Here is a 12279-nt window from a genome sequence, read left to right on the forward strand (position 1 = left end):
CCGTCAGCCCTGCCTGCGGCTCCAATGCCCAGGGCAGCCCCCCGCCCCACCAGCGTCCTGCTCCATGGGCAGCCTGGGGCTCCAGGCCACTTTGTGTCTCCAGGGACCTGTGTCTGGGGGGTGGAGGGCAGCCGGGTGAATTCTGGGCAGGTCGCTAGGAGCAGGGTCATGTGCGGGGAAAGGCAGGGGGCAATGCACGGGGAAAGGGGGGTGCCGGGCTCTCTACATGCGTTTCCATAGGGGAACGTGTCCCTCGTCTGGCTCAGAAAAGATGCCTCAGGACCCAGGGCCGAATCCTGTCCAGGCTTCTGCCCCTCCCATGGGGAGAAGGACAGCTCTGGATCCCCTCCCTCCCGCCGCCCGGCCTCCTACCTTTCCTGGATCCTTTGACTCGATGCAAAGAAAGAGAAAGAGGACAAGTCTCACATAGCTGTGCGGGGAGCTTCCCCGGGGCACCAGAGCCGGGGCAGGGGAACTGAGTAGCATGGCGCTGGATTCCCCATGCTGCGAACCATGGCCTGGGGGCTTGCAATGCCTGCCCAGCCACTCCCAGGCCCCCGCACCAGCCAGCTGCACCGGCTCCTGGGATGGGGCCTTTCGCTCTCGTCCGGCTGGACCCACAACAATTTCACACTCCTCCCCCCACCCCCCACTCCCAATTCCATCCATTACCCAGAAGCCCCTGGCTCCCGTTAGCACTGCAAGGCGGGTACTTCAGAAGCACCCAGAAGGCACCAGTGCCAGCGAGGGCAGAGAACCAGCCGTTTCCCACCATTCAGGTCCCTGCGGGGGTGTCCCGGCGCAGGCGAGAGAGACACCAATGGGCAGATGGGAGGCTGGTCAGTTAGGGAGCTCAGTGCCCTCCCCGCCCCCTCCCCCCCCCCGCAGCAGGAGCCGGAGCCTGGCTGTGCCCCCTTACCCGGCTCGGTATCTGCTGCCTCCGCGTCCCCGTTCTCGCTCACCGTCCGCAGCGTGTAGGAGGAGGCGGGGGCTGCCGTTCTCACACGCTGGGGGGCTCCCCCAGAGCCTGCCAGACACAGGGCCAGAGCATCACACCACGGGCAGGCCAGAAAAAGCATGTGGAACCCAGTGCCGCGCAGAGGTTTTGGGGGGGGGGGGCGGGGCGGCCCTGGGGCAAAATCTGAAACTGAGCCCCCCGCCCCCATCCTTCCAAAAACTTACCACTGAGGGGAGGCCCGGGGGTGGGGGGTTGGAGAGTGAGCCCCCCCACTCACCGCATAGCCATGGCTCCCGTCCCATGGGGCAGGGTCCAGCTCCCCACTCCGGGTGTTCCCACCTGGCATGCAGGCTGGCAGCACCACTCAGGTTTGCCCTACAGCCTGCCTGTCGTAGGGAGTTGGCCAGGGGACAAATTTCAGGTTTGGGGGCCCACACAAATGGGGGGCCCGGGTCAAACTGCCCCTTTTGTCCCCCCTTCCGGGCAGCCCTGGTGACACCTCGTTACAGCCACCCAGAGGAGCAGCCTGCAGGGACTACGGGATCCGCCATGCAATGCAGCCTGGCCCCTCGGCCGTGTTGGGATTTATAGTCCCTGCAAGCCAGGCCGGCGCAGCCTGGAGTCCCAGGAGGCCTGTTTCGTACGGCCCTGCCAAGCACCCTGAGGCTGTGCTCTGCCAGCTGCCCGACTGAGTGCACAGTGACCCTGCAACTTCCTGGGCTACCCAGCTGCACCCCGTGCCTTCCCTGAGCACCCCAGGGAGAGATGGGGTGAGAACAGTTTGGGGAAAATAACTGGGTCCATCTCCCAGTGCTGAGCCCCACTGCAGTTTGAATGAAGATCCTTCTCCCAGGAGCCAGGGGCTGCAGAGAACAGAGCTGAGTTTTCAGTACAGGAGCTTAGTCTAGAACTCTCATCCCTCAGCCCTAAAAATGGCACGATTCTACCTCCTGAGCTAAAGGAAAACTCCCTTAGCTAGCAGCAGTAGCAGGTCTCTTATCCCCTCCGCAGACCAGGCACTAGAAAAATGATCATTCCTTCCACTCGCGTGGCTGTTAACTTGGGCCCCCAGGTGCTCAAAGCCTTTCCAAGAGGGTGCCAACGTCTTTACCTGTGGTGTCAGCGTCCACTCCTGTGTCCTCAGCCACCTTCAGAAAGATCTACAGAGGGTAAACAGGAACAGAAAGGTGTTTTACCGGGAGGAAAAAAGGACAGTGGGCCCTCAGCAAACCAACTCCACGGGGCAGGGAGCGTCCCAGAGCCTAATGAGGGTCCGACAGGCTCTGCTGCCAGCAACGAGGCCACGGCAGCATTTCCCTCCCCCCCCACCATGTCCTCACTGGAAAAATCCATCCAGATCCAGCTGATTTCCTAGCCGGCTTTTCCTGCAGCCCTCTGACACATTTCACTCCATATTTTTTATGAAAATATGGTCACGATACGACTATGACATAACTGAGATGTACTTTATGCAAGATGGGTCTTGTAAGATACCATTGGAAAGGTTACAGTTTACTGAATGTGATCATCCATTCTGTATGGCTGTATCGTTCCTGTTCCTGAAGTTGCCATCACTGCTAACACTTCTGGTACAACAACGGAAAAGCCGGACAGGGCTGACGACCCATCAGCGAGGACAATGGACTGTGAAAAGTCTTGGCCTTCCTGCAGAACATACTGACTCGTGGACACTGGGACACTACAGAGACAGGTGGTCTTGTCACCTGGTACTAAACATTACCTGGGACTTCTTGTAACTTTCCACTGGAAGGGAAGGGGGGGAGGGTCAAGTTTGGGAACAATAAGATTCCTGCCTTAAGGAAATCCTATTTAAGGGTGGGGAGGAAGGCAAGCGGGACGACTCCTCTCCATGGCCCGTCTGCCCAAGAAGAAAGACTGCTAAAGCCACCTGAAGGGACGGCAAGGGGGGAGTCCAGACTGAGACAGGGGTCCAGGCTGAAAAGGAATATAACTGGAACGTTGAACCACAGAAACTTTGCAACCTGCCTAAAACATTTAGGGTGAGAATTTACATTTTGTAACCTGTTCCTTAAGGATATTGAGCTTAGCTTGCGTATTTTGCTTTATTTGGTCAGTAATCTGCTTTGTTCTGTTTGTTATCTCTTATATCCACTTAAAATTCAACTTTTGTAGTTAATAAGCTTATTGCTTGTTGATAATATAACCCAGTTTATGTAATTTCTAACTGGCAGGGGGACAAGAAGTTGTGCATATCTCCCTCCACATTGAGGGAGGGGGCGAATTTCATAAAACCTTTGGGTTTGTACCCCTTAAAGGGAGTGGGCACTGGGATGTTGGAGTGAGCCCCTAAAGTGGAATCTTTCCAGAGTGGATCTGGAGGGAGGGGAGGGAGAGCTCAGTGGTTTGAGCATTGGCCTGCTAAACCCAGGGTTATGAGTTCAATCCTTGAGGGGGCCATTTAGGGATCTGGGGAAAAAATTGTGGATTGGTCCTGCGTTGAGCAGGGGGTTGGACTAGATGACCTCCTGAGGTCCCTTCCAACCCTGATATTCTAGGATTCTGTCTCTCTGTGCAGCTGGGGGTGGCCCTGCCTGTATGCTTGATTGGAAAATGCTTGTGAGCCTAGCCCAGCAAGGCCAGGTAAAGGGGACCCAGGCTGGCAGAATAGGTTGACTCAGCGGCACCCCAAATCCATCACACCCTTGCACTCTACGCCCCTGTCCACACTCTCTGCCCTCAACCAGGTGAGTTGTGGAGGGCAGATTGTCTTTCTCAGAAGCATCAGGTATAGGCCACTGCAGGAGACAAGGTGTCAGATGCGATGGACTAACAGTGCAGCTGGTACAGCAGGAGGAGAGAGACTGATCTTGATGGGCCTCCTGTCTGATCTGGTGAGACGAGGGGTGGGATAACAGTCTGGATCCACGTATGGTCTGCCCCCATATGACATGGGAGTAGGATGCTGGGGTGTGGATAAGTGCACAGTCGGTGGCAGGGGATGGGATGCTGGGAGGGAGCTGAAGTACCTCTTCCAAGGTGGTGTCCGAGATTCCGTAGCTGGAGACCCCCAGCTCGCCCAGGCGCCCGTCCAGCTCCCGGAAGAGCTCCCCAAAGGCCCCATCCTTGGCGCCGCCATACGGCAAGACGTACAGCACCTCGTGGCCAATATCCTCCACCAGCCGGGAGCCAGGGACCAGCTTCTGGATCAGGGCTGACAGCTGCGGCACGTCTGCAGAAACACAAAGGGGGCAGAGATTGCTGGGGGAGCCAAGGCCTGGGACAGGGCACAAGACCCACAGCATCTGCACTGTGACGGGGTGGCCTGTGGGACCGACCCACCATGGATGCCCCAAGGGAACTGTCAGTGCTAAGCTGGCCTTGTGTCCCCGTAATGTCCCAGCCCCTTTGCAAGTGCTGATCCAGCCTGGCAAGGACTAAGTGGGTTCTGCTGATGCTGTGAGGCGGGTGGCTCAGCTTCCACCGGGAGATAAGGGAAGTGGGCGGGGCTCTCTGGTGATGGAGGATCTAGGGTGCGGGCTGAGCCGGGCAGATGGAGGATCCCAGCCTAGGAGAAGGCTTGAGCTGCACTTTATCTTATTGTTCACAAAGCCCAGCCCGTAGAAGCTCAGACTCCCCCTGCCCTGTGCACGGTTAGGCCCAAGAACAGGGTGGGGAAGGCAAGGATTGAAGGATGCAGGAGAGATGTAGGGTGAGGTGACCCTCAAAAGCCGGCCCTCGGGTTGTTGGGGGGAGGGCCGGCCCTGGAAGGACAGGTCACTGGAGAAGGATTTCCCAGGAAGAGGAAATGTCTCCTTGGAGGCTGGAGGAGGAGCCGGGGAGGCAGCGAGGCCCTGAACACGCCCCAAGTGCAGGCGGAGACCCCACCCAGGGAACTCAGCCACTATGGGGTCAGCCCCAGGCTGGGAACCAGGGAGAAGCTGAGACTCGCCGTGTCCCAGTGTGTGTGTGGTGGGGGGCGGGGGCGGGGGGGAGGGGGGAGAGAATCTTAACTCTTTCCCAAGCGGCTCCCAGTGCCAGCCCCTTCCTTCCCCCCGGAGCCGCTCACCCACGGTGCTGGACTCGCTGCACTGCTCGCTGCCCAGGCCGGTGTCACAGCTGCGCTCTGAACTGCTGTCATCCTGCGGGGAAGGGGAGGGTAAGAGACCCGGCCCTGGGCTGGCCCCAAACTCTGAGGCTCGGGCCCCCCTCTAATGACCGATGCCACGTCAGGAGATCAGGGCCCAGCTCCCTATGGTGAGCCCATCCCTCTACCCCCAAACTTCAGGGAACCCTGGAGCTGGATAGCCTAGGACCCCAGTGATCCCCCCCACCACCACTCTGCACTCATGCCCCCACCCACCGAGCTTCAGGGGCTCCCCCTGCCCTTTCACCCCACGGGGTGCTCTACGGCTGTGCCCACCCACCCATTCGGGCAGGAGCCTGGCGGCACGAGGCAGGGGAGCCCACTCCCCCGGCATTACCCTTCTGCTGGCGATGGTGATGCTGCTGGCGCTGCCCCCCGGGGCCGCCCGCTCCCGGGCGCCGGCCTCCCGCTTCACCAGGGTCAGGTAATAGCCGGTGCCCAGCTTGGCCTTGAGGAAGAGTGGGGAGCCGCAGCAGCAAAGCCGGCCCTGGGAGATGATGGCCACCCGGTCGCCCAGCAGGTCCGCCTCGTCCATGTAGTGGGTGGAGAGGATGACCGTGCGGCCTGGGGGGGGGGCAGAGCAGGGAAGGGGGTGGGAGAAGCCAGGGTGCAGCAGGGCCTTGATAGCCCCTCGTTCCCAAGGGCTCCTCCTGCAGGGCAGAGCTGGAACGGCACCTGGAGCAGGGCCACGGCACAGACTGGCCCCCGCTGGAGCCGCCTGTACCCCAGTATGGAGCCGGGGTGGGACCAAGCTGGCACCAAGATCAGCTCGCGGACCGTAATGGGGGGGGGTGTCGTCTGAGCCAGAGACACCCCTACATGGCTGCAGGTCACCTCAGGGTGAGTGACCCCTTGAACTGCTCCATTTCCCTGCATGCACCCACCCCCTCCGGCCCCCACGGGGTAGGACCCACTGGAGCCCAGCTCTGCCAGAATTGTTGGGTCCCCCCCTCCACCACAGCGCTTGACCTCTCTCACCCAGCCCCGCCCCGTCCCCCTCTGCTCCCAATAGGCATCGTGATCCACTCCCTCACTGCCATGTGGGGCCCAGATCCCTGCCTCAGTTCCCCGGAAACCCCAGTAAGGAGCCCAGTGCAGAGGGCTCATCCCCACATGGCCTACTGGGGCTTGGCTGGGCCCATCAGACAGAGGCCCTGGCCCATTTCTGAGACCCCCCCCTCCAGCGCTTGCTGTTCCCACCCCCGCGCCCCGCTCAGACCTTTGCGATACTTCAGCAGCAGCTCCCAGATGCCCCGCCGGGAGTAGGGGTCGACCCCAGCAGTGGGTTCGTCCAGAATGACCACCTGGGAGCCGCCCACGAAGGCGATGGCCACGGAGAGCTTCCGCTGCATCCCACCTGGCCCAGGGGAGGAACGGGGCGAGCGTCATGGGGCATCAGGGCAGCCCCCGGCCACACAGCCCCGGGCCAGGTGGGGGGGGGGGCAGAGAGGGGAGGGGGTGTTGCTCCAGAGAGCGAGTCATCCCGGGTCACTAGGGCTGCGGTTCTGGCAGCATCCCTGGGAAGTTCCTCCATGCCACACACCCCCGGCACCTCCCCTGGCCCACGGCTCACCCCACCCCCCTCCACGCCCCACGCACACTGGACCAGTTTACCGAAGGTCATGGTGGATTCTCCATCATGGGCACTTTTTAAATCAGGGCAGGATGTTTTTCTGAAAGACCTGCTCGCGGGCTTATTTGGGGGACGCTGTCCAGCCCGTGTTACGCAGTAGGGAACACAAGGGGCCATTCGGGGCTGGGGAGTCCATGAACGCCACTCCCGCCCCCTGGTGACAGCACCACTATAAACACACCCGCCCCATGGGGTTAATCAAGCGAGGCCTGAGGCCGAGACCGCATCTGTTCTGTGTCTGTACAGCGCCTAGCACAACGGGCCACGACTGGGACTCCGAGGAACTACCGCGAAATAAGCAATAAAGGATCATGGGAGAGAGAAGGGGGCCATGTCGGGAGCCCACAGACCCATCCTTTTGGGCCCTGAAGCCTGCAGATTGGGAGCGGGCCCCTTATGTTACCCACTTGTAACCCAGCGGGGGCTTCCTTTTCCCTTTAAAAGGTGGCTCTCCCTGCGACATGCCAGGATCAGGTCCCAACTTCCCCGCCTGAGCCCAGCCTGCCCCCTGTATCCCCATCCCGCCTGCTTGCTGGGCCCAGGGCACTCACCCGACAGGTTCTTGGTCTGCTCCCGGCGCTTGTGGGGCAGCCCCACATCCTGGATGATCTGCTTCACCTCCTCCTTCACCTGCTCCCCTGATAGCCCCTTCAGGCGCCCATAAAACCAGATGTGCTCCTCCACCGTCAGGCTGGGGGGGGGAGGGCGCAGAGAGAGGGTGATTCCCAGCAGGGCAAGGAGAAATATCCCACCGCTGCCCCTGAAGACGCCCAGCCCCCTGATCTAACCGCTAGAGAACGCTCCTCTCAGAGCTGGGAACAGAACTCAGGAGTCCCGACTTCCAGCCCCCCTCCCTGTGGACTCTAACCACTAGGCCCCTCTCCCCGCCCAGAACTAGGAACAGGACCCAATGGGTAAGTGCCCCAGCAGTTGATCCTCACGCTGAGGCCGCTGCAGTGGGGCTGGTGGCTTCTCCAGCGCCACTGGGTCCAATTGCGCTGTGCTCTGGAGGGGAGCAGAGTCCGGCCACAGGCCCTCCAGGCTGGAGGCAGCAGGGAGGCTGGGTGCTCCAACCATCAGGGAGCAAGGGAATTCTCCCCCAGCTCCATCTGCCTTGGATGACCACCCCCCACACACATGCTTGGCTCTCCCCACCCCCCACCTACATGTCAAAGAGGACGTTGTGCTGGGGACACATCCCCATGGTTTTCCGGATGCTGTCCATCTCGGAGCGGATGTCCCGGCCCAGGATGTAGGCCGTCCCGGAGCTGGGGGGCAGCAGACCGCTCAGGATGGACCTGGGAGTAGGGGAGCAGGACACAGGGGGTTAAAACCCAAGCAAGCAGAGTCAGAGGAATGTTTCCAGCGGCCACCTCCAATGCCTAAGGGAGCTCAGGGGCCGGCAGGGGCATTCAGACCACATGGCCCCAGCTCCCAACCCCATGCGGACACCGGCTCATCCAGCAGCTGTGCACCCCCCCACCCAGCGAGGAGAGCCAGTGACCCCACCCAGGGGGAGGGAGGCTATTTCTTTGCTCTGCTAGCCATGGCTGAAATTCACTAGCCACCCAGCATACCCTGGGCCAGGTCCTCAGCTCACAGACCCAGCGGAGCTGTCTGCCAAGGCCCTGGCCCAGAATCTCCTCTCCTGGCAGGTGTCAGGACAGTGACTGCAGTGGGGTTACTCCCACCAGTGCTGGAGACGAACCGGGCGCTGGCGTGGGCATACAGGCCACCCCGACCGTCTGAGATGTGCGCCCGGCTCCCCCCTTTGATTCAAGGATTAACGTTATTCATTAATAAACCAGGAGATTCAAGGATTAACGTTATTCATTAATAAACCAGGAACCTTGAGAGACTCCGGGAGCAGAGCAAACAGTTCCGGAGGGACGTCTGCTCCAACTGGTCTGACTCTGGATCTCTCCTGCCACAGCAGCTCAGTGTCTGGCCCACCCAAGTCTAACCGGGCCCAATCCCCTCTATCGTGACCTTCCGTCACCCAGCAGTGCCCGCGGGCGCTCCCCACAGCTAGATCTGGGTTGCACGGACCCCAGCACTTCATACAAGTGAGAACATCCAGCCCTCTCCCGCCACAGTGGTCACAGCGCTTCACGAAGCCAGCTCAAAATCATTCTCTCCATTGGACCGGTGGAGGGAAACTGAGGTATGCCGAGCCGCAGACGCTTGCCCCAGGGCATCCAGCATCTCCCACACCAGCACCGCAGCTGCCGAGCTGCGCTGGCTCAAACGCCACGAGAAACACGCCCACCATGCATGTGCGGTGCCCACAGAAGCCCCAGGGATTCCCCACCCCCGCCCTCCCCGCGCGCCCCTCAGGCTCACATCGTGGTGGTCTTGCCGGCCCCGTTGTGGCCCAGGAAGGAGGTGATCTGGCCCTCGTAGAAGCTGAGGCTCAGCCCATTGACGGCCACTTTGCTGCTACTGCGGTAAATCTTCACCAGGTTGCGGATGGAGACCCCTGGGCGCAGCTGCGAGGGCGGCTCCTCCACCAGCACTGAAAACAGGAGGCAGGATCAGCAGGCGGGCACAGTGCCGGACTCCTAGCAGAGGCAGCCAGAACTCGGGGAGGGGGAAGTTTGGGGTTCCAGGCTCAGGTTAGGGCTGGGACCCCCCTGAGCTGCCAGCAATCCAGCCAGTTCCCCCGCAGCCCCTTGCGTGGAGGTTACTACCCTGCAGCAATCAGCGAGCCTCAAAAGGATGGGGACCAAGACGGAGAGGTGGCAGGGATCCTGTCACTGCCCAGAGTCAGAGCACCATGGCAGACCCTGAGGCTCCCCCCGGCCAGGGTTTGTGGCCAGTTAGCAGACTCAGCGTAGGGTTACGGATGGGGCAAGGGCAGGGACCTGGGCTGGGGACAGAGCTGGTTGGTGGCCCAAGGGCAGGGTTTGGTACCAGCCGACTCAGCCTAGGGTTAGGGATGGGGTGGGGCCCAGTTGGCCTCACTTCTTCCGCCCTCTCCCACCCCGTCAGCTGGTGGCCCGCCCTCTGCTGGGCCTGTCCAGCACGTGGCTGGAGCCACTTTGGTAGTCCAGCAGCAGAAGCCAGGAGTCCTGACTCCGGCTCCCCCACTCAAACCAGCCTGCAGAACAGGGAATCGAACCTAGGAAGAGTCCTGATGTCCGGCCCACTACTCTGACCGCTGGCCCCACTCCCTTCCCAGAGCCAGGGACAGAGCGTGGCACTCCTGACTCCAACTCTGCTGCTCCAGCCACTAGACCACACTGCCTCTGTAGCTGATAGGGGCACGGGGGAGGGGAACCCTTTACCTTCCGCAGAGCTCAAGGAGATGGTCGGGAAGGGGTGGCAGCCTTCGGAGGATGACTCTCCAAACCAGTAGCTCTTCAGGAAGGGAAAATTCCAGGGTTTGGGAATCCCATACTGGCCTGAACACAAACAGAGGAGGAAACCAGTCGGAGAGCGCGGGATGGGGGCGGGGTGTGGAAAGCAACCCCACCTGATCGGGGGTGTCTGCCAGTGCAGACCAGCTGCCTTCTCCACACTGGAGCTTGCCCTGATTCCAGCCACGGGTCTAAGGCGCAAATGCCTAAGACGGGCGGCGTCAACCTCCGTGCAGCAGCTGGCGTCGGCTCGGCTCGCCTCGGGTGCCACAGTACGGGTGCAAATGGCGCCTATTCACATCTGCACCAGCGGGCGCCGCAATAGTCTGGGATCCCTGGCGCAAACAGAGGCCTGAGACCCCAGTGATGGTGAAAGGAGCTGCCAGATCGTTAACGACCACTGGGGGTTTCGGATCCCCCAGGGAGATGGGCTCAGGGTGACCAATGCAAGCCGTGCTCACCCCACGTAGTGCTCTGTCCCCTATTCCCCGCCCCAGGAGCAGGGAGCTCCCATAAACCGGCTACAATCTTCGCTATGAGAACAGCTCAGGCTTTTAGATCCAGCGCGGTCCCGGTTTTAATCCCGTCTGCCAACAAACCACTCAGGCTTGGGGCAGTACAGTGGGCTTAACCCTCACCTCTTGGAGAGGGAGACGCTCCGTTTTACTTCTACTTTGGAGGGTGGGTGGAACTGGCCTGCCTGGGGTCTAGACTTGAACTGTGCTCCAGGATCTCAGCTATCAGTTAAGGAAAACAACCTTAGGTCTCTAGTCCTGACAAATACGAAATAACCTGGGTTCAGCTGACCCAGAGCGATCCGCCTGAGTCTGCAGACAGCAAGGAGCTCTGAAAAATACAAGCTGCTCTTATTCATTTCAACTGGAATGTTAACTCTGAAACCGACTGATGATGCATTAAGACGACACAATTTCACTGATGATCTACCTGTGCGAGAATGGAGAAGTGTGGACTTATTATGAAGATCTGCACAATTCACTGAGAGTGGCAGCTCATAAACGGGCAGAGCTTGTGGGAGCATCACCCCAGTCCGAGTCCAGATCCATTCCCAGCCCCACCCGCTGACCTGGGAAGACAGCCTCGATGTACCACGTGGCCAGGCCGTACAGACACGCGTCCAGGAGCAGCAGCGCCATGGAGGTGGCGAAGTTGTAAGGGTCGCCCTGCACGGGGCTGGAGTTCAGGTTGTACCACTGGATCCCCACGCCCTGCTCCTCGTACAGGGAGAAGTACTCGCAGCCAAACCCAAATGCCACTGGGGACAGGAGGCTCTGGCAGGGGAGAAGCAGGTGAAGCAAGACCAGGAAACCCCCAGACCCAGCACAGCTCCCTGGGAACTAGCCCTGGGCACCAGCCACCAACCTACTCATGGCCACGGGGCTGCCGATTCAGTGGCCAGCCTGTGAAATGCTAAGGGGTAGAGTTTCCGAGTCCAGCCTTCCTTCGGGGGTGGGCGGTGTAAACAGCCATGGGGACGGGGCAATTCTGAGCACGTCACTGGGACCCCCCGTACCCCCTTTGATTGGCACCCACATAGGGAGACCCCATTAGAGCCAGGCTGAAAAGGACACCCTGGAGCGGGACCGGAAAACACCCAGGGCGTGTGACCTCCAGGCAGGGCAGGGCGGGTGGCGGGGGCATCCTTACCAAGCAGAGGCGCAGCGGGAAGGTGATGTGGTCACGCCAGGCCACGCACAGCACGTAGGGCAGGTAGAAGGAGAAGTAGATGATGCCACCGCAGGCCGAGGCCAGGTTGGCGCGGGAGAAGAAGGTGCTGATGAGGAAGCACTGGGCGATGGTGGCCACAGTGAAGGCGGCCAAGAAGAGGAAGACCACGGTGGGGTCGCTGTAGGGCAGGATGTCTCCCAGCTGCGTGGGGGGGGGGGAGAGGAGAACAGGTTAGAGCTGTGGCTGGCAGAGGCACCGCGGTCTCTTGTTGCCCGTCAGTCCCAGCCCTCTCTGCCCCACTATTGCAGTGCCAGGCTCCCCCCACTACACTCCTGCTGTGGCCCGTCAGTCCTAATCTACAGCCCCCTCACTGCTACCCCAGCCCTGGGCTCCCCCATGCCCAGATCAGACGATGCTCCTCAACCCCGACCTGCAGCCCCATCCTGCTACCCCAGCCCTGGGCTCACCCCTCCCCGGCCAGCGCTGCCCCCCTCCCACCGGCGCTCTGCACACATAC

The 12279-nt window shown here is 60.9% G+C and overlaps 1 protein-coding gene across 11 annotated transcripts in view; it reads right to left on the reverse strand.

Annotated features, from left to right (window-relative positions):
• The window catches only part of ABCA7 (ATP binding cassette subfamily A member 7), a 45641-nt gene that overhangs the window by 14877 nt on the left and 18485 nt on the right, over positions 1-12279 (reverse strand). For 7 of the 11 annotated variants that reach the window (XR_006287483.1, XM_043536089.1, XM_043536088.1 and 4 more), the window contains exons 16-28: positions 11742-11963; positions 11161-11365; positions 10005-10121; positions 9061-9232; positions 7884-8015; positions 7269-7408; positions 6304-6441; positions 5422-5648; positions 5007-5079; positions 3967-4169; positions 2070-2118; positions 920-1027; positions 373-390 (exon numbers count right to left, since the gene is read on the reverse strand). Coding sequence is in view for 10 of the 11 variants with exons in the window: in XM_043536089.1 (XP_043392024.1) it covers positions 373-390; positions 920-1027; positions 2070-2118; positions 3967-4169; positions 5007-5079; positions 5422-5648; positions 6304-6441; positions 7269-7408; positions 7884-8015; positions 9061-9232; positions 10005-10121; positions 11161-11365; positions 11742-11963 (1804 nt within the window). In the remaining variant the exon portion in view is untranslated. The remainder of the gene's footprint in view (positions 1-372; positions 391-919; positions 1028-2069; positions 2119-3966; positions 4170-5006; positions 5080-5421; positions 5649-6303; positions 6442-7268; positions 7409-7883; positions 8016-9060; positions 9233-10004; positions 10122-11160; positions 11366-11741; positions 11964-12279) is intronic. The other 4 variants (XM_037885619.2, XM_037885620.2, XM_043536091.1 and 1 more) reach the window with 1 other exon arrangement.

This window comes from Chelonia mydas, chromosome 25 (assembly GCF_015237465.2).
Source record: "Chelonia mydas isolate rCheMyd1 chromosome 25, rCheMyd1.pri.v2, whole genome shotgun sequence".
In the NCBI taxonomy this organism is placed as follows: domain Eukaryota; kingdom Metazoa; phylum Chordata; order Testudines; family Cheloniidae; genus Chelonia; species Chelonia mydas.